Source organism: Kwoniella dendrophila, chromosome 8 (genome assembly GCF_036810415.1).
Source record: "Kwoniella dendrophila CBS 6074 chromosome 8, complete sequence".
NCBI lineage: Eukaryota > Fungi > Basidiomycota > Tremellomycetes > Tremellales > Cryptococcaceae > Kwoniella > Kwoniella dendrophila.
In genome coordinates, this window is record NC_089483.1 from 369,150 (window position 1) to 389,878 (window position 20,729).

General features: G+C 37.8%; 6 protein-coding genes across 6 annotated transcripts; 3 read left to right on the forward strand and 3 right to left on the reverse strand.

The window, feature by feature from the left end:
- Nucleotides 1-100: 100 nt before the first annotated feature.
- L201_006002 (uncharacterized protein) lies at nucleotides 101-4,083 on the reverse strand (the record flags this gene model as incomplete). Its single annotated transcript, XM_066221727.1, has 18 exons — nucleotides 101-163; nucleotides 218-248; nucleotides 315-381; nucleotides 469-497; nucleotides 557-589; nucleotides 657-762; nucleotides 850-908; nucleotides 973-1,026; nucleotides 1,160-1,299; nucleotides 1,359-1,430; nucleotides 1,499-1,680; nucleotides 1,745-1,957; nucleotides 2,030-2,182; nucleotides 2,273-2,427; nucleotides 2,510-2,587; nucleotides 2,648-2,736; nucleotides 2,805-2,897; nucleotides 3,049-4,083. 18 exons carry the CDS (start codon nucleotides 4,081-4,083, stop codon nucleotides 101-103), a joined length of 2,652 nt encoding a protein of 883 aa, XP_066077824.1.
- A 1,455-nt stretch (nucleotides 4,084-5,538) lies between these two features.
- Nucleotides 5,539-6,297, forward strand: L201_006003 (uncharacterized protein; the record flags this gene model as incomplete). The annotated part of the gene is made up of 3 exons (XM_066221728.1): nucleotides 5,539-5,568; nucleotides 5,768-6,169; nucleotides 6,253-6,297. 3 exons carry the CDS (start codon nucleotides 5,539-5,541, stop codon nucleotides 6,295-6,297), a joined length of 477 nt encoding a protein of 158 aa, XP_066077825.1.
- Nucleotides 6,298-7,554: 1,257 nt separating this feature from the next.
- On the reverse strand, nucleotides 7,555-13,458 carry L201_006004 (uncharacterized protein; the record flags this gene model as incomplete). Its single annotated transcript, XM_066221729.1, has 5 exons — nucleotides 7,555-11,820; nucleotides 11,874-11,965; nucleotides 12,022-12,677; nucleotides 12,761-13,342; nucleotides 13,403-13,458. 5 exons carry the CDS (start codon nucleotides 13,456-13,458, stop codon nucleotides 7,555-7,557), a joined length of 5,652 nt encoding a protein of 1,883 aa, XP_066077826.1.
- Nucleotides 13,459-13,887: 429 nt separating this feature from the next.
- Nucleotides 13,888-15,407, forward strand: L201_006005 (uncharacterized protein; the record flags this gene model as incomplete). The annotated part of the gene is made up of 5 exons (XM_066221730.1): nucleotides 13,888-14,027; nucleotides 14,148-14,300; nucleotides 14,410-14,567; nucleotides 14,656-15,030; nucleotides 15,085-15,407. 5 exons carry the CDS (start codon nucleotides 13,888-13,890, stop codon nucleotides 15,405-15,407), a joined length of 1,149 nt encoding a protein of 382 aa, XP_066077827.1.
- Nucleotides 15,408-15,912: 505 nt separating this feature from the next.
- On the reverse strand, nucleotides 15,913-18,151 carry L201_006006 (uncharacterized protein; the record flags this gene model as incomplete). Its single annotated transcript, XM_066221731.1, has 11 exons — nucleotides 15,913-15,942; nucleotides 16,056-16,262; nucleotides 16,344-16,383; nucleotides 16,446-16,714; nucleotides 16,793-16,891; nucleotides 16,960-17,077; nucleotides 17,140-17,274; nucleotides 17,342-17,423; nucleotides 17,502-17,630; nucleotides 17,739-17,770; nucleotides 17,838-18,151. The coding sequence occupies 11 exons, from the start codon at nucleotides 18,149-18,151 to the stop codon at nucleotides 15,913-15,915; spliced, it is 1,455 nt and encodes a 484-aa protein (XP_066077828.1).
- A 618-nt stretch (nucleotides 18,152-18,769) lies between these two features.
- On the forward strand, nucleotides 18,770-20,227 carry L201_006007 (uncharacterized protein; the record flags this gene model as incomplete). The annotated part of the gene is made up of 8 exons (XM_066221732.1): nucleotides 18,770-18,787; nucleotides 18,854-18,874; nucleotides 18,950-18,989; nucleotides 19,099-19,203; nucleotides 19,282-19,352; nucleotides 19,425-19,446; nucleotides 19,506-19,639; nucleotides 19,832-20,227. The coding sequence occupies 8 exons, from the start codon at nucleotides 18,770-18,772 to the stop codon at nucleotides 20,225-20,227; spliced, it is 807 nt and encodes a 268-aa protein (XP_066077829.1).
- Between the last annotated feature and the right edge of the window lie 502 nt (nucleotides 20,228-20,729).

Here is a 20,729-nt window from a genome sequence, read left to right on the forward strand (position 1 = left end):
AATGATTAGAATGTAAAGATATGAAGAGGTGTTGATTGGGCAGAATACAGGACCATTCATTACAGAATTTTGTTTGTTCGATAGAAGCTAAGTGGTCATTTTAACAAGTATCGACTAGATTGTTCTTGGGTTTAACGAAGTTGGGTATTTCTCCCATGACAGTCTGATAATGCGAGCGTAAGTAGGAGAACTATGATTCAATAGCAAAAGCACTCACGATGTTGGGGTTACTATAAGCGTCAGGGAACCTAGGATTAATCGTATCAGTCTATGTTACTTGTCCGCGCTTTGGGAATAATGGGTCAGCCACTCACATCGAAATATATTTAGCGGTTGGCATGTCAGCAGGATCGCATCCAATATTTCTTTTATTTGGATCCTCTGTGAGATCATATCGCAGAAACAGTCAGCTATTTACATACAATACGCTCGCCACGATGCATGGTCATTTTTCATTAGAAAACTTACGATACACTCGGATATAATCAACTTGCATTCTAAACGATATAATGTGTCAGGTCGTAATATCGAATTTAGAGCAGAGATAGATACTCACTTGACAGGCCAGAGTTTCTCTAAGCCTTCGTAACTGTATAAGTAGAGGAATCCTTGGTCAGGGCATAATATTAGATATGATACAGCAAAGTAAGGCTTACTCTACAGCACCGAAATTTTCAGAAATACCAAGGTTCATGATTAGGTACATTGGTTCCTCCGACACTAAACGCTGACCAACCATTGCGTCTGCATTTGGGCCCATGGCTTGTGTCAAGAAGAGAGAATTGAAGGTTAGTTGAAGGATCTGGGCTCGTCGTCGGGATAGTGGGAGATGTAGATTCGCCAACTCACCTGCCCCATGCACAGTCCAAGCTTTTTTACCATTATTGACCCATGTTATATACCCATCACTGTATGACGATGACGATCATTGGTCAGCTGTGGAGAAAAGTTAGAATAGTAATTAACACTCACGCTCCTGGAGAATATTCGAATCCATATGCAGAAAAGCATCCCTTGCCTTGCGTGCTATCAAGCGGAAAGGGGGTTAGTATTTTCAAATCAAAGTCTGGCATTCTCAGAGGACCTCATGTCCCATTCCGTACTCACTAGCAATTCTGTAATATCAACCGACAAATCAGTACATCCCCTATCAGTTTACCATAATAGCGATAATTGACTTACTTGGTTGGTGACTGATAATCCTGAAGTCGCTTGTTGATAAACACTTCCCATATAAGTGTTGATTTTGGTTACATCATTGTCGTAAATCTCGTAGTATTCAGATGAAGTATTCAGGAACTGTTAATTGTTGCAATGATTAACTTCCTGCACGTGCATAGAAAGAAAGGCGAACATACGTAATAATGAGGATTATACGGTGCCCATTGACCAGATTGGGAGACTTCACCTTCTAACAAGGTAGAGTCGACCTATTCTCGAAGTGCATCGATCAGCATAATGGTATATCCCTTCTTTGCTAATCGAAACCTGAACGCACTGTAGCTTCAAACATATCGATTTCTGGTGCACTTCTACCTCTAAAAGTTCCATTGGATAACTTTGGGCCTGGATGAGTCTTATCGTTCGTGCAAGTGCATCTTGATAGCCTTTGACCGGGTAGATAAGATAAGGAATTACCGTAATTTGGATCTCCATCGGTAGTGGTAAGAGCGGGTTGACCTGAACGACCACGATCACCTATCAGCTGACAGGAACAACTGGTGTTATGTCGAAACGAGCTCACCATTCATAGTTTGGTTTGGTAAAGTACCGACGTCGCATGAGTCATAACTATATGGCCACATCCCATCTAATGAACCTCCATAGCCTGCTCTTCCTAAATTACCCATTGACCAAATGGCAGGCCACAATCCATAAACATTACTCTTTCCAGGCAATGATACGGAAGCTTCGACATATCCGCCAGTAAAACATAGTCGATTCCAAGTAGACATCACTGTTGTATAGCCAGATGAGCATCATGTGAACAACGGTAGAATCGTCATGAGTAACGTCTTAGAATACTTACTCCCACCAGTATAGTTCATCCCATTCGTGGCTACCTTATCTAGGGTAATTTCCAGGTTCCCTCCCTTTGTGGTAATCATTCTGGGATCGTACCATTCCAGATTATTAGTTTGCCAATAATGAAGATCCACCGCTTCCCAATAAGGATCGTCACCTGAGAAAGAACTGACAGATCAGTTTTTCGAAGTAGAATACAGAGCTTAGTGTAAGGAGAAGAAGGATTATTTTTAATCATCCCACATACCATTGAAGAATTTCCGTCCCTCCCTATTGAACTCATCCGAGAATATTAGTTCCCACTCATCTCCTGTTTCCAGACTTTTCCAAGTATATGCTGATTGGGGAGTATCTTTATCAATGAGTTGGAAAGCGCCTATATCAGGTATCTGACCAGTAGAGCTGAAAAATTGAATTATTTTGTTAGTACACGAAGATTCAATCGTGAATGTCTAAAACTGAAAGGCATTGACACGATACATACTTGATTCCTCCTAAGTTGTATGCGCCATTAGATTGAATCGTTTTGGCTAGGTAGAAGTCCAGTATAGGATATCCAGCACTGAATCGGTTCTACATCAGCCAATTGCACAACTAATCTCATAGTGCTGCATTGACTTACAACAATACCAGCAGTAAAATCAACATTGCAGCTAGACAACCAAGATTCGCGGCCCCTCTCCACGTAAATATCGCAGCATGGAAGCGACTCTGTTGTTTGTTCAATGGTCAGCGTCCACAGCTAATATGTTGATGTATGGAAGGAACCAAATGTTTACCTTCTTTTTTGGTCTATAATCCGGGTCATGAAAATCATCATCTGGCTCCGGACCCATGTTTGACCAAGTAGTTGGGTCAGCTGGCAATGAAAACTGTAATTGGAGCGTGCATTAGTGACTGATTCGGCTGCATGACTAATCTTAGAGCCAGATACTAGAGATAATTCGAGATCATACTGAGGTCTGATGGACGCAGGCGCAATAGGAAAGGGAAGGGTTATTATGGATAACGTTCGGAACATACCATATCTGCCAAATGCTTTTTACCACCTTTACTTGAAATACTGAAATTACTATAACCATAAGCGCCATTTTGAGCTATACCATTTTCCATATACTTGAGATGATCGTGATTTTTGAATTGAGTAGAACTTCCATCACTATGCATAGAATTTAATGATACTCTTGAATCACCATATAGACTTGGTAGTGGATTCGAGTGACTACCTGTTGTGCGAGTGTGATTCTGATCATCGTAAGGTGAATATGAAGGTGAAGCTAAGGAATAGTCTAAGTTGGGTGGATATAATGGTACAATTGTTGATGGTTGTTGAGAATGGGATGAAGATGAACCTCTTGAAGATGTTGCTGAGGTCGAATAATTTGGCATATAATAACTTGAATGTTGATTATGTCCTGTAGACAAGAAATTTGAAGTTTCTTCATTTACACCTGCACCAGTAGAAGATACTTCAGAAGATAAAGAGTCATTGGAATGTGATGTTCTTAATCCTAACCCTTTATTTCCAGTTCTATGTACATTCTGATATCGTTCGGGTGATCTTTGGGTCATATAATCCTTATCTTTATGTTGTATTGGATAACCTCTAGAATCATATCTAGGTATCGGTAAGCCATCAATTTCAATTTCTTTCAGTTTTCTTACAGGTGATGTACCACTATCACTTGAATCTGATAACTCTCTCCAACCGCCTCCTTGTGAACTGTTGTATTTCTTTTTGCTTTTCCCCTTCTTCAAACTATCCGTAGGAGAAGGATAATTATCATTTTCATTGTGAAATGATTCCACATTAGCCTGAGTTATGGTATTTGAGTATCTGGGTGAAGGGATTCTTGATCTTAATGTTGAAGGTGAGTCAACATTCAAATTATTCTGAACACTCCCAGGTGAATTTTGTATACCAGTTGCTGAAATTACTCTAGATCTACTACGAGCATCAACAGTTCTTTGGGTTGGTGTAGCATTTCCATTTTGCTGATTTGTCGCATTTGACGATGATGCAGGTGTAGATCTCTGCCATGGATATGCGGGTGCCATAATTTATTGACCTGTTATGTCTTCTTTACAAGATTAACTTGATGGCTCCTTACCGCTGAGAAACTGATAAAACCTCTATAGAAAAAAGTCTAGCTAATGAATTCGCGAGACGCGTCGAATGGTTTTTTGATTTTCTGGAATGCTTGATTGAAACCAATGACGGGGTGGCGATATAACCCAATCGATGTCTGCAAGTCAAAGGATGTGTTGGAAGAATCTGACCGAGTTGTGTAATGACAGATAGGACCCAGGTTGAAGACTCATTCATTCAGATCATAACAATCTATGCTTTACCTTTGGTGATTATGCGAAACATCTCCTTGCATCAAGTTTAAAATCCCATAAATCCCACAAACGTAAATATAGTTAAGGGTATCAAGAACCAAATAAAGACCAATCCCTGATTTCAAGTTATTTTATTTCTTACGCAACGCTGACCACCTGGCAATGTATATAAGGCTTAAGCTACTCGTACTACTGTATCACACATCACATCGCAATCTGACAAGCAAGAGATCCCAGCAGCTCGATAGCTGCAAAGTCTCGCCGAGAAGCCAGACTCGATATCTGAAGAAAGATGAAGGTTTGAAACGCGTCAAACATCTTGGCGAGGTTGTAGATTAACCTTGCGTTTATAGACTTATGGGCAATCCATCTGTCTGACTCAGCGGTCTGATCTCAAACTTGTGCCGGAGGAGTGAGGGAATCTCATGTGTAGCTCAAGAACAACAATTGGGTATCTCCAGACAGATACAGGTTGTCCTCGTTTTCATGTCACTTTCGGAACTTTTTGCCCTATCTTATCGCTTTGGCGAACCGTGCGGAATTGAGATATCGGCTAATATCATATACAGAGCCTATTTAATATATCTGTGCACGAAGATCTAAGAAAGTGTAGATTCTTATTCCGGTGAAGAGCATCAACCATCTACCATCATGCACGATATACGGATCGCCTTGAAAAGCTATTCTTGTGCTTGCTTACATTACACTTGAAGCATCACTCAGAGGTTTTGACCGTCTAGTACTACCACTTGAAAGAAACCGTTGGTAGAGTAAAAGCGGTGTTCTCCGCTGTTAAACAAGTAATGACGGGACCATCAAGCTGTCTAGCTGATAATGCCACACAGATTAAATACCGACGGAGTTTCGTTTTTCACCAAAAATGTCAACTTTGGATGCATGGTAGCGGTGAGTTGCGATTGAGAGGACGTTGTTACTAGAGTACAGTCAAAAATCATTTTATTAAAGTCTTTTTTAACATTCTTCTTCTCCTCATCAACACGCCGAAGGTAAGCATCCACCTACTACATGGTCAGATAAGTGGGATGTCAGGACTGATCATGATATCTTCGTCTTATACAGTCAGCGGCCTTTTTCAAGCAAACACCAAAAGCACCAAAATCAACTTAATTTCTCTTTTTTCGTAAAAGGAATTTTAGTCAAAAAGTCAAAATGATCATCACCAAACAAAACCGAAGAGTCGTGAGTATTATTTTCATTACAATACACAGCCAGAAATAAGGTTAGAGAGGAGGAGGAAATATCAACTGCAGAAGAGATGGTCTCCTGGATTATGTCAACAATTATCAGACGAAGAAAGGGATGGAACTAATGGGAAATATGGAGAAAATTCACATTGCGCAGACGCTAATTTATATCGCTCTTGCTCTTATGTGTATAGATCTACGAAACCCTTTTCAAAGAAGGTGTTTTAGTCGCTCCTAAAGACTTTAACAGACCTGCTCACCCTGATATTCCATCAGTTAGAAACCTTGAAGTTATCAAAGCTATGCAATCTTTAACTTCAAAAGGTTACGTTAAAACTCAATTCTCATGGCAATGGTACTACTACACTCTCACTGAAGAAGGTTTAGCTTACCTTAGAGAGTTCCTTAACTTACCTACCGAAATTGTTCCTCAAACTCACATGAAACCTGCTAGACCTCAAGGTAGACCATCAGGTTACGGTGGTAGACAAGAAGGTAGAGAAGGTGGTGCTTACAGAGCTCCAAGAGGTGACAGAGAATACAGAAGAAGAGATGACGGTAACGAAAAAGAAGGTGCTTCAGGTGACTACAGACCTGTAAGTTGATATGCAATATAAGAAAACTTTTTAGTTTTCCTTTCAAAAAAGACCATACACACTAATACTCATTGACTTGACAGCGATTCGGAGGTGTTGGTCGAGGTGCCGGTGCTCCCCCATCATAAACGACTTATCCTCAACATCCTTGAATTCTGGACTTCAATTAGATCAGATTTAGTTTGATTTGATTGTAGATCTGGATACATTGGATGGGATAATAGTCAGGGGTTTACAAAAGTCATTGGTGTTCAAAAGCATGGGATTTATAGGGGTATGATTATGATGTAGATCGGTTAGATTGCTTGATATCTTTTTATGCACCTCCCATTGCGCTTGAAAAAAAAAAAAAAAAACATTCATTTGTGGATTCAATTGCTCTTCACAGTTCATATTACACGAACTAACATGCAACTAGCCCTCCCGCAAACCAAAAGAAACGCAATCATAATACCTGAACGGTATCTCACGAAAAATTGATCGCGCGTCCGTTGTATGACGGACTTTGAATTCGAATCTCCCAAAGTAACCTGTTTATATATGATCAGATCAATTTAACCTGATCATGATGATTTTGCATATCGAATATCTTCGATATGTAAATTTCTAAATATTGGTTGATTGACCTAATATCTTAGTTCGTACGCTTACAACATATATAAGCGTCTTTTGATCTCCACCACAGCAAATGTAGCAGATTTAGTGACCAAATCATGGTACGAGTAATCGTGATTTGGTATGAATGACATCGTATTCAACAAATGCAATTCGAAGGTATTTTGGGAAGAATCTGAAACCTATGTGGTTCTAACCGTTAAGCTACACGATCTGAAATATTACTGGCAGAATACTGATCTATGTTCGTTGTTTTGTCTAGCGTTTACGTTGTTTAGCGATTTTATGCGAATTTGAGTTAACGATTCGAAGTATGCTAAGTAAATTCAGCATTCGCAAACCTTCATTTGATACAGACATGTTATATAATCCATATCTTCTCTAGGGATATGGTAGTAGGAGATCGTCTGGAAATAGACTCTGAGAAGTGTACTAGTAATTCTGTCCAACGCAGTCGAAAGTTAGTAAGATAGCTTAGGCAATTGGGCATTCATACAAAACGAGTAATACCGCTTATTTCAATGATCAAGGTGAACCTATTATATCATGATTTCATGTGTAGCCTGATGTGATTCGCATCATAATATAACTACATTTGCATTTGCATTTGCTTTATAGCATTATAACAGTAACTGTAGAGCCATCAGGGTATCAGGGTATATAAATTTCTAATATCTCTATGCAGGTATATATTTCGGTCCTTCATGCAATGTAGCTGTCGGTGTTGTTCGATTGTATGTCTAAACGTTATAATTCTGATGATAATCTTACTACGAACCACCAAAATTCTTCTCTACTAAATTCTTGATCACACTCCTCATACCCTTATTTTCAGTACCTATTAGCGATTTGAGATCATTTGTTAATTCTCTCAAAGCCATGGTTTGTTTATTTGTAGATGAAGATTTATCATGAGAATGATGATTACCATTTGATATTCTTCTTCTTCTATTTCTACTATTGGATGGTGAGTCTAAATCCATATTTCCTTTATCTTCCTCATCATCATCATCATAATCTTGATTGAATCTATATAATGATCGTTTTTCATTTTCAGGTAATATTTCATGCCTAATTAACAATTGTGTATATGATAACAATGTCATTGATTCTAAAATTTGATCGCAAATTGAATTCGTTTCTTTATCATCTGTAATAATATTTGATATTATAGTATATAAATCATTTATTACACCAACTGGATCATTGGAAGTTGAATCGTTTGAAATACTATCTTCGTGATTATCACTATCATTTTGAAGTATTAATTGACTTAAATCATTTCTATCAATTAAATTTTGATCTTTCAATATCTCCCAAGATTTTGTTAAATCATTCAAACTTAGTATGATAGTTCTAACGATTCTCAATAAGACTAAAGATCTTGAAGCTAAAATTGGATTTTTGTTAGAATCAAACAAATTAACTTCATTTTCGTTTTCTTCCGATTCCCTTAATTCTTGATCTAAATTAAATCTTTCTTCTTCATTTGAAGGTATGAATAAAGTTGATAATAGTCTTGGATGTGACAACGAATATCTAATATTTTTAAGTAATCCAATTACATGTATTGAATAATCAACTAGATGTGTATTATTTCCTAAAGCATTTATTATACCATAAAATACATCAACAATCAATTCTAATTCGTTCAAACCAGGTAACGATATAGGTGATTCACCATTCCAAGACATGGATTCCAATAATTGTTGATTGGAAACTTTGATAAATGGTATAACATCTGTTTTTGTAAATGATGTGGTGTCAGGTAAAGTTGATAATAGAGCTTTGATAACTAATAACATGCCACACCATGCATCATGTGTTGTATGACCTAATGAATTTGGTGCGATAATTTTACCATGTTCAGCTTGGACGATTATAGCGTTATCGGAATATGCAGGTAATAAACCTGATATAGCTAATTTTTCTGCTGTTGAAGGATTACTGGCTAAAGCCAAATGTAAAAGCAATACGCTCGATATATGTAAAGGAAGTTGATCATTGGTAATTCTTGTTCTGACTAAAACTTCCAATGATCGTTCAATCAGATTGAAACCTTGGACTTTATCCAACCATAAAGCATTACCACTGGTGGAAGCCAATCTACTAAGTTCACAAATAACTCCTATGATCATACTTAAATTACCGGCATAGACTGGTTGAGGACTTTTGATAATTGAGTCAAAAACGATATCAGCAGATTCGAGTGCAAATACCGTTGCGGCGTCTATCAAAGATTCCCGAGAAATAACGTTTGAAGTGGTAATATCGGAATGTGTCATTGCTTGTAGGAGTAAGTACAATATTCGAAGAACAGGTTGATGGATAGTTGGAAGATTTGGATGTCGCAGGGATAATATCGGTGGGAAAGACTGAGAATTGACGATGAATGCCATGAATGATGAGAGTTGACGTATCAATCCGGAATCGGGTTGCTGTTGCTCTTCTATGTCAAAAGCTGTTTCGAGAAGGACTGCAAGAATGGACAATTTTTCCACTTGAATAGCAAGCATTACATCTCCACCTCGATATTCTTCTGACACCGTTTCAGCTACAGCTACTCCAGCTCTTAGAGCAGCGTTGACTGCTAAGCTGTCACCTTCAGTCCATGGTGATATGGATTCAGCCAATTGACGGAATGACCGAGTCAGAGCGATATCAGCATCAAGCATTGACCAATTTAAGTTGAGTAGATCCAACGCCAAATTGACTGTAGACTGTTGACTGGTTGAACCTTGCACAACAACAGTACCATCATACAAGTAAGATCTACCATACTCTCTTTCCGAGGCCAATTTGATTGTTTTCAGTTTACCTAAATTACCTCCATTCGCTATAATTTTCTTATTCTGCTCTTCATGTAATTCCGGCACGCAACTATTATGACAACTCATCAGAGTAGCTTCCTGTAAAGCTGAATTATTTCTGAACAACGATAAAACCAATGTTCTAGCTTTAGTTTCCGATGAGTCATCTTCATTGTCATTGTTCAAGGCATATTCCAACTCAGAAGATAATAAAGATGTAGCATTTGCTTTAGCTTGAACGGAATAAGCATATTTCTGTATTTTTGAAGTGAAATCTTCAGAATGCATTGATAATGAGAATGATGGTGGAGCCGGAACGATTCGTGTTGATAAATCAAAGATTGATTGCCAGAAATCTGCATTTTTGCGTAAATGTGAGATGGCCTTATCTGCTCCTGCAGTTTTCAAGATCGATTGAAGGTAATTCAGTACAGCTGATAAAGTATGAGGAGCTTCTCTGAATGTTGTTTCCCATGAAGTGATTTCATCTATGGCGATTTTGAGTGTTCCCTCTGGACCATCTGCGGTGATTGTGCCAATACACGCTTGCACGCATCCTGGCTGAGTGGCTATTGTGGTTGAAAGAAGATCCCATACGGCAGCACGAATATCAAGATCATCTATTTTTGTTGATAAATCTGTGAGCTTCTCAAACGTTCTGTTGGGACTTCTCAGCATACTGGCTAGCGAAGGTTTGTGAGGATCTTGACCTATAACTTCAAGGTATACTCGCAGTGTTTTCAGTATGTTGAGGATATTGCTTGTTTGAGCGGTGGGTGAAAACACGATTTCGAATAAAGCATCAACAAGTTGAACTTTATCTCCTGATGGTATAGCAACTGGTAAAGCGAATAGAGATTTGGGTAAAGCGATAGCTGATGTACCGATCATTGAGGATACTCGGAATAGTGTGCCTAAGAAGGATAGAGTTTCATCGAGACATTGAACCACTAATTCAGCGTCTGTATGTCTTCTTGAACCAATCAATCGAGGGATCAGATAACCAGCTTGCGTGACAGCATCTACTAAAGGTCGGTAGTTTAATGGCGATGTTGAAGTAATGAACAAATCGACCAAAACTTGAGCTGCTGGTGTAGGTCCACTTCCATCGGCTAATAATGGATGACTGAGAACGGTATCGAAGATACCAACGAGTAAAGAGGATAATTCGTATTTCTTCGCTACATCTTTATATCTCCAAGCTGAAAAGTTGTTCCAAATATCGGCGAAAACCAACTGTAAAGCTGATCGTAAAATTGCGATATCTGATTCGGGTACATGATCCGCGTTGATAATTAAAGTATGCACCAATCTCAGTACAGAAGCTGTGAGAACATGTTCTCCCTTGACAGAGTCCGCCTGGATGAGTGCAATCACGCTGCCTTTCTTTTTTCCAGTAACATCGAAAAAGCCTGAAGACCTTAAAGCCGGCCATACGTTACTTTCGGGAGCAGTAATGAGTGATTGGATCAAGTCGATAGCATTCGAAACGACTGATGAATCGAAGGAAAATTCGTTATTCCGACTATGCTGAAGAACAGTTAAAGCAAGATGAAGTAATGATTGACCTGATGTCAGGTGATCTTCTGGACTAAGATGAGTGAGAACAATTGCTTTGACGTATGCTGAAGATTGAAGTACCGCATTGAGAAACTTGATACCGGCTGCCAGTATATCGGAAGTGTCTAGCTGCATGTCGATATCTCGGACCGACACATGAACGCTATCTTCAGCGGATTTACTTTGAGGCTTTTCATCAGCCGATTTGAGACCAGCAGCAGCTTGTAATATTTCCAATAGTATCGGCCAGCCAGAAATGATTTGGTTTGTCCACATGACCAGTGAAGAATTTCCGGAACCTATTATAAAACCTCTTGAACCTCGAGGAACATTTCCACCTCCCGGTAAAATCAGGTTTTTGACAGCTTCCACTACCTCCTTCCCAGCTTCGTCCTTGCCAATGTATTTACACCATAACGAGTCGACGGAAAAAGTTACGGTTGGTAGGTTTGTGAAGTAATGCTGTACTTGAGCTGATGGATCGGTTCCAAAAGTATCCGCTGACGAATCAGTCAGTGATGACCCGACCAATGAGGATAAGACACGAAGAAGGTGGACAGGCTGATATGGGAATTGACTACGATCCAGTAATGAACGTCTTTCTTCGTAAGGGAAGTCCGCAACCCAAAAATCGGCAGCAATGAGAGATGACGCCGATGTTGTACCCTAAATGGAAATCAGCATCGGCAAACGAGCTCTTTACGGTAGAAGGGACTCACTCCTTGAAACAATAGCTCCCAACTTCGGTACAATCCTGGTTTATCCGCTATACTCTCCACCTGTACAAGCTCAGACAGACCAATCAAAAGATCTGTATTGGAGGAATGTCAGCCGACATACAAGCAAATTGATCAAATACCAGCTCACCTTTGAACACCTTCCGCTGAAATAATCCTACGTCCATTTCTCCGCTTCCTGAGCTAACATCTTTCGAGGAATCTGGCAATGGACCAGAAAGTATAACTTCCAACCAAGGGAATAGTCCAGAAGGCAATCTAAGCGCTCTTATAGCCATATCTTGCCAGGTCACTGGATCATTTCGATCCTGGTTGGACGGTATTCGATCTTGTGGTAATGAACGAAGTATTATTGACCAAGCTAGACATATGATCGGCATTGGCCATATAGGTAACGGTATTGATCCAGGTTCAGGTTCGGGATAGTGCGGAGTTAAATCATTTGAACAATCAACAATAAATTGATGTATTGATGAGATGTTATCCTTGCTTTGCAACAAAGTACCATGAATCACTTCTATTGGTTCAGAGGGTGAAACAATTTGACTTAAACATAATGATTCTATTCCAATTATAACCATTAAATCTCTTATACGTATACTAATTTTCTGACATTCTATGTCGTTTTCCCATATTTCCCTATTAGATTGTGATGAACCAAATGATGACATTATTGTACCTCTAATCAACCCTTCTGAAATATTTGATGGTCTATTAGGAGTTTGATACAAGAGAACGAAAAGTAGCGTTAAAAGTTGTAGTTGTAATCGAAGCTGATGCGTTGCCCTATACATTGCGAGACCGTTATGGATGATTGTCAGCTAGACAGACGACATGCTTTCCTAAATTTCGCATAAAGATTAGCTTACCAAAAAAGAGCATTAGATCCTCTCTGTTTATCGGTCAAACTCTGTTGAGCCAAATTACTAAAACCTCTAAACAAACCCTCAATATATTTTGAGGTATCATCTCCTATTAATTCAATTCTCAAGTCATTACATATCTGACCTAAATCAGAATGATCATCTGATATCTTCAAAATAGCTAAAACAATCTGTGGTAAAGCTAATACTTCTTCAGAATACCATAGTATGATTCTATTTACTATTTTATCTTTATCTTCTTCTTTCTCTATATCTATCTCATCCAGACTGAAAGTTTGATACGACTTGACTATCAATAGACTCGATATTTCATTGATATCCAGTGTATCAGATAATTTGACAGCTAAAGAACGTATCGCTTCTTCAATCCTTAACGTTATTGAAGTTTGAGGAAGGACGAAAGACGTTTTGGATATAGTTGATTTTGAGTCTTGTGAAGGTGGAGTGTAAGGTGACCATGGTGTTGAGAGTTTTTTCTTGTGCCATGATAACAGAGCTTGAAGTTTAGGTAAGGACACACTTGAAGAATCGGCACGTTGTAGGGTATCTCGAATTGTCGTTAATGGGCTGGATAACGGTCAATATGAGCTTCTTGACAGATAAGTCTCTGAGATCATATCAGCTTACCAAAGATAGTCATCTGCGTCTAAAGTGGTTGACGAGCCTGCTTGTGGCTGAACCATCTTGCTTGTATGACACTGCTTCGTTGATATCAAGGTTGAGGAAGTTTATAGCTACAAATGATGTTTTGTGGAATCTCTTGTTAACTTTGATCAACTAACTTGAACTTGTTATACGCGAAGATATATAACTATCTGGCGGTTTAAAGGGGGCAGCCACGTGTTAGCAAGTATGACGTGTGATTTTTATTGTCTGTTGATACGCGTTATCAAACAAGGTACTATACTGTATATACCCCGCGTTAATCCGGAATTCATTATCTAACCTTAACATTACCATTACGAGTATAGTTGTAGCAATTATTGTTGATGCTTTTCATCATCTTAGCATATTCAATTCGTGACACCATCCCATTCTTAGATCGTTAATCTTCAAAACATCAACATACATAATATACCATCACACAGCTTCGATCAAGTACGTACCCGATCATGTCGAGAAACCCAGCAGGGGGAAGTGGTCCCACTATAATACCACCACAACATTCGGAATCTAAACGTGATAGGAAAAGAAGGGAAACGGTGAATAAGATTGAAATGCTACATGATGAAAGTTGGAGAAATAGAGACGAGTAAGTGGTCGATATTTTTTCTGAGACGGTCTACATGCTTTGCAAAAGAATGTTCTCGATGGGTCAATCAAGTATGGCTCCGACATATGCAACATACTAACGGTGATCATCTTACTATAGGAAATTTTCAGCTCTGTATAAGGAATATCACTTGGAGAATAAATCAGTTAATGCGCAACCACCAACTTCGGCAAAGTACTTATTGAGGGTTTATCCAATATCGATAGAAAGGGATGCGTTACTAGAAGCTGCTGAAATCGAATATCAGTATAAGTGAGTTTTGTAGACGAGGAGTCGAAAAAATGCCGAGTCAAGCATAAAGAAAGGGAAGGAAACTGATCTAAATGTAATCTTCGTGATTTTTAAATCCTTCTCTTCACAGAGCTGGACAAGCTAAAAGAATGTATGAAGTTGAAAGAGAATCAATAGAAGCTATGTATTGGGATGCAAGAGATCAAGTTAGACAAAGATTATTAGCTTCAATTGAAGAACGTCGTAGGAAATTGAGAGATGAAAAAGAAGGTGGTGATGTAGTTACAGGTAAGTGGTGTAAAGACAGAAATTAGCATGACATTCCTATATAGCTGAAAGTTTCACCTTTTTTTCCCTTCTTTCAATTGATATATAGATACATTATTAGAAGCTCAAATCAGACCTAGACCAACGAGGAAATTACCTTTCAGGAATAGATCAACATCTACAACGCTGAATTCAAGAGGTGAAACACCTTCCAATAATCATAATAATAATAATAATGTAAATGGTCATAATTTAACCAATAGTAATAATAAAGATGATATAAATGGAAATCAAGTCAAATCATCTGATTTATTATTACATTCAATGATGACACCATCATTAGCGATAATATCTACTGATGATATAATATCATCACAATCAAGTTCTTTAGTTGTACATCCACCTTTAAATGGTCAATTGAATTATATTCAGCAAACTGTTAATAATCATCATCAACCTGGTAAACGTGGACCAAGAGGTAAAGGTGCTTCAACAGCTGCAAATAATACGATAGGAGGATCAGGTTTTAATGCTACAGAAGCTATATTAAATGGTGATTTATCTTCAATAAAAGATGGTACTTTAAATGTTCCAGGTACAGCAACTGCTTTAGGTATAGCTTCAGGTCAAGTTTCAACATCATCAAATAATGCTACTACTACTACTAATGCTAACGGTGGAGGAGGTACAACAAATCAAAGATCAAGAGGTGTAGGTGGTACAAGAGATCAAGCTTTAACTTTAGGTAGAAGTTTAGCAGATTTAAGTAAAATGACTCCTGCAACTCAATTAGAAATCGATTCTGATTGGGCTAGAATGCAAGGTAATGGTAGTAGGAATAGAAGGACTCGGGGTGATTAGGACTAAGCTCTAGTTAGTTTGGTTGCAGAAATGTCAGTAGTCCTTATCGGGTACTAGTACTAACTCATATCTGTTTTCAATATCTTGTATATTTCATGACCTCTATTATTAGAGAGATTTCTAATTGTGATAAGTTTATGTAATTTTGTCATATATAATGTATTTCTTTATGTTTGGTGTGATCGATATGAATCCAATAGCATAGCATTTCGTTGTTTTTACCAAGTAAAAGGGAGAAAGTGTATATCATATTCACAAATAAGGGTAATAATGTTGGTTCAAGGGGAATATGATTAAATCTGATTGTATTGACTAATTCCATCTTCTAACACTTTGATCCAAAAAGGATCTTGAACATTGATAAAAAAAACAAGGAGCAAGAGAAATAAGAACGTATAAACACATAAAAGGGCATTAAAAAAAAGTTGAAACCGTTAAAGAGATTTGAGATGTAGAAAGTTAGGGGCCATTTATGAGAATAGCAGGACTGTTGATCTTAATTTGACTATTTGCCTAAACCGAATCGTTTCTTTTGCTATAAAAGATTAGTAGGATCAAAAAGATCAAATGATCAGCTTTTATCTTGAAATTTAATTATGAGTTGAATCGATGATAGAGAGAAATCGCTTTTAGACTTACTCCACTGACGGAACCTTTTTCAGGAGTTAATGGTCTACCAGATTCAATTCTTCTCTTTTTATCTTCTAATTCTTGTCTTTGTTTTTCTAATGCATCTTTCATTTCTCTGTGTCTTAAATATAATTCTTCTTCAGATTGTTTCAATTTAGCTTCTTTTTCTTGTACTTTTTGTTGGAATACCATTTTCATTTCAGCTTCCATTTTAGCTAATTTAGTCTAGAGCAGTCAAAAAGTTATATGTAAATCAGTAAAACTGAAATGTTGTGTTTTGTTTACCCCACCATATGATTAACTCACCTCGTGCGCAGATCTCTCTTCAGCTTGTTTGGCAGCAGGACTACATGAGTACCGTATCAGCTTACGTTGTTAATCGATAGAGCAGTGGACTTTAAGACTCACTTTGTCTCCTTGAATACACTTTCATCTTGAGCAACACCCATAGCCTTGAGTTTATCTGTTCTATAGTTTTCGTATAAAACATCGTTGGTATGTTCTCTCAGCTCCTCCATATGTGTTCTGACAAGCATTTGACGAAGTTTAACGAAATCACAATGATCTTCGTTGTCAACCTCGATTACACCCCATGGATAAGCTCTTCCTCGTACTTGTCGACCATCAGGTGATCCTACAAGTGAATCTGATCCTACTACTGCAAATGGGACTTTACTCTGAATAGCAGTCATTTATCATTATCAGCTAAAGCTGTCACTCTCCAGGATCGGTTAGCTGATGTAAGATGAACGCACGATGATTTCCTCATTCTCTTGTATGGTTTCTTCATCCTCGTTTTCGTATTGAGGTGGTTGGAAGATCCGAATCCCATGATGAGCGATATCGGCAAGGATCTGTAGATATTTCCTCAATTAGCTATACAGTCTGACTGAAGGGTCTAGGATAGCTATTTAGGACTCACCCGTTGTTTGAACAAGGCAATTTCCTCATCTGTCATAGTATCTGCTTTAGCAATAACAGGAATTAAGTTGACTTTGGTGTGGAGTCGTCGCATGAATTCGATATCGATAGGTTTTAAACTGATTTCATACGTGAAATCAGTTTAATTGGACTTGCAATTTTAGGCAGAGCGATAACTTACGAATGACCAGTAGGTTGAATGAAGTATATACAAGCGTGTACTCTATTATCAACTAATTTTAGTCTATTTACTCTATTTTCTTGTTCCAAATAAGCGTCAAATCTAGCTTCAATATTATCTACAATAGGTTTCCAACTGTTATCACGATATCATAGAGGTTAGCTAAAGACTACTCCTATCAATCGTGGATGGGCCAGCTAACCTCTCATCATTGTTGACGAAATCACCGAAACCAGGTGTATCAACAACAGTTAATTTCAATCTAACACCATTTTCTTCAATTTCTGTTGATTCGTAAGGCAGAGATTGAATGTCAGCTTGAGATCCATCGTGCGGTTTCAACTATGGAAAAGCTGACTTACCAGATGAGATACTTTCAATTTGTACTGTTTTACCTCTATCTTCTCCTGGTTGAGGTATATTTTTAGGTTGATATAACTTTGTTTCAAACAATGTGTTTATAAGTGTTGATTTACCAAGACCAGATTCACCTGTAGATTATATAGATAGATCAGCAACAGTATCAAAGGTATACCATGTTTAACGAGCATACGTGTAGGTTAAAAGAATAAAGGTCTGTGCGAGGTATATAAACTTACCAACTACCATAGCGACAAATTGGAAACCACGTCTATAAGTATGATTATAAGTTGATCATTACCTGATATATCAATATTCACGATATATGTATGGCTCACCTGACACTCCTTCTATGAACTTGATTAGGTAAATTACTAAAACCAACCCAACTTGCCAATTTCTTTCTTGCAAGTTGTTGTTGTTGTGGTTGTTGTGAATTAGCATTACCATTTAACCCATGTTGTTGTGTAGAGCTATTTTCTTGTTTGACTGGATATGAAGAAGGACTTATAGCTCTTGAGTTTAAATCTCCGTTTGGTGAAGCTGCTGATGACCTTGCATCACCGTTATATGATAAAGTTGAACCATTTCCATTTGTATTGTTGGCTACTGAAGGTGAATGTGGTGGGTTATCATAATATCCTTCAGCCATTTTGACGGTTCGCTACTTCAAGTAACTCGGTATATAAGAGTAGAATAAGGCTCAGGTATATATATAAAGGAAAGTAAGGATATATATATATATATATGGGATATCTTGCACGAGCTCAATATACTATTATTGTATATATAAATATTGAATAGGAATGAATGGACAATCAAGTATCAAGCATCAACTCTACCACGTAACAAAGTTGAACAACGCGCTCGGGGCACCAAATGTGATAACATGATATGTTTATTACATAATGTCTTTCGTCTCTTTCATCCCACGTGAATTGATGTGCCACTTGACGGTAATACCATTTATATATAGTATATCACCGCACCATACCAGCTCTGGAGGTTGATTATCTTGGATAGCAATTAAATTAGATGATCTCTGACTTTCATCTTCAACTTATTGACAATCATTTTACGCGATACATTATAGGCACTATCATTTTATAAAACAGCTAGAACACTGATTCTCTAGCGCAGAATACAGAAGATCGTCAAAAAAGGAAAACGGTATTCCAGAATTACAACGAGAAAAACAGACGATTTAGCCTTCAAAGATTTCAGAAGTTGTTGATAATAAATAAATAAATAAATTCGACATCACCTCAAGATGAGGCTTACACCAGATGTATGTTCCTTCCTTATCCCACTCACCGCGATCTGGTCAATCATTACTGACACAATTGCTTTGTAGTATGTTTCAAAGGCACCTTCAGTCAGTTTTGATCTCATTCCTAAACAGAAATCACTGTATCATAATCAGTCATGGCTAAACAATGATATAAAATAGCATCTAAACCCATTGAAGGAACGTGAATTAGAATTGAGAGGTGGGTCTTTTATCATTAAATATATCAAACGAGATTTAGTGGAAAATTTCTGCTTTCAAGGTTTCTCAGAGGATGTTATAACTGATAGGTCTTCTGAAATCTCGAATAGGTTTACAAATACCTGTAATAGAGAATTTGGCATCACATCAGGGATCTTATGATACGTTAAACTTGACAGACAATTCAATAACGGTATTGGGTAATATACCGAATTGTGAGTATTTATACAAAATCAACTTCCAATCTAACATCCGAACAATTGAAAGCTGATCTTAGACTTGCGGACCTGTAGCTCCCCGATTAACAGCTATACATGCCGCTCAGAACCAAATATCAAGTATAAGTCCCTCATTACCTCCAAATGTGAGTCAATCGTAAGGACAAGACTCTGGATCCGACAAGGACCGAAACGTTGACGCGTTGATCATTCTACAGATACCTAACCTCGTCACACTAGGTTAGTTGCTGGCTTTTGTGTTCTCCGGGAATCAATCAGCTAATCTTGATTATGCTTAGTCCTTACCAACAATGCCATATCGTCCCTCGCTACTCTATTACCACTCGAAACATTAACATCATTACGGCACTTGGTGTTAAGAGGAAATCCTGTAACCCAGCACGAGCATTATAAGGAGTTTGTGGTGTGGAAGGTGAGTTTGTGTTTTGATTTGATACGACATTCGGACTGTTCGGTTACGCTGTGAACTTGAAGAAATTCCAAGATTCCATTATCTTGTTATCTTAATCCCGTATCACCCATTTGCACTACGAGATTATATATATATCATCTGTAAATGAAAATCTGTCACAATATTGACATACAATTTTTTCGATGTTGACAGGTGGCAAAAGGGAATTTACATGTATTAGATTATGAGCGAATAAAAGATTCTTTGAGAGAATCATCTAGGAAATTATTGATTGATCCATCGACAGAATTACCAAATTCATTAGCACATCAATTATCTATACCTACAACATCAGCATCTTCGGCTTTAACATCATCTACCATAAGTAGTAAATCAACAGGAACGATAAAAGGTGGTAAAGGTAGATTAATGACACCAGATGAAAAAAGAAGAGTTGTAGAAGCTTTAACAAATGCTAAAACATCTGAAGAAGTTAGAAAATTAGAAAGAATGTTAGCTGATGGTATCGTTCCTGAAGGTGGTGTTGAAGAAGCTGTAAATGGAAATGAAAATGGTGAAGCGAAGATAGAAGAAGTGAATGGTTCATAGAATGTTTCCAGGAATATCATTAGATAAAAGATGAAATGCATATGCATCAATATTATATAATGAGTAATTCCATACAATGAGGTTCACTGATTTGTGAAACGAGAGAGATCGAACTTCGGTCGCAGAAGTGCTCAATCAACGAAAGATTGACTAAAAAGGTATTGGCCGTGAAAACATTTCGAAAGTTGCTGTTGACGTTTTGAGCATGAATTCCCCATCAATATTTTTGTGTTCAGGATCCCATATCATTCCGTATGACAATACGTAGTATGGTAAAAAAACCCTAATTGAGTTCTACTTGATTGAAAACACTTCTCCTATTATCCATTGCAAATATGATTATACACTAAGCTGAAAAGCTCAGAATGATTCATTCATTACAGTCATACAGATATCTGGGGTATACTTCTATAGAGTGTCTATGGTGTATATTGAATACCATTTGATTCTTTCCCCTAAAAGCCAACCAACAGGGAATTCCTGGAATGAAGATGAAGCGTAA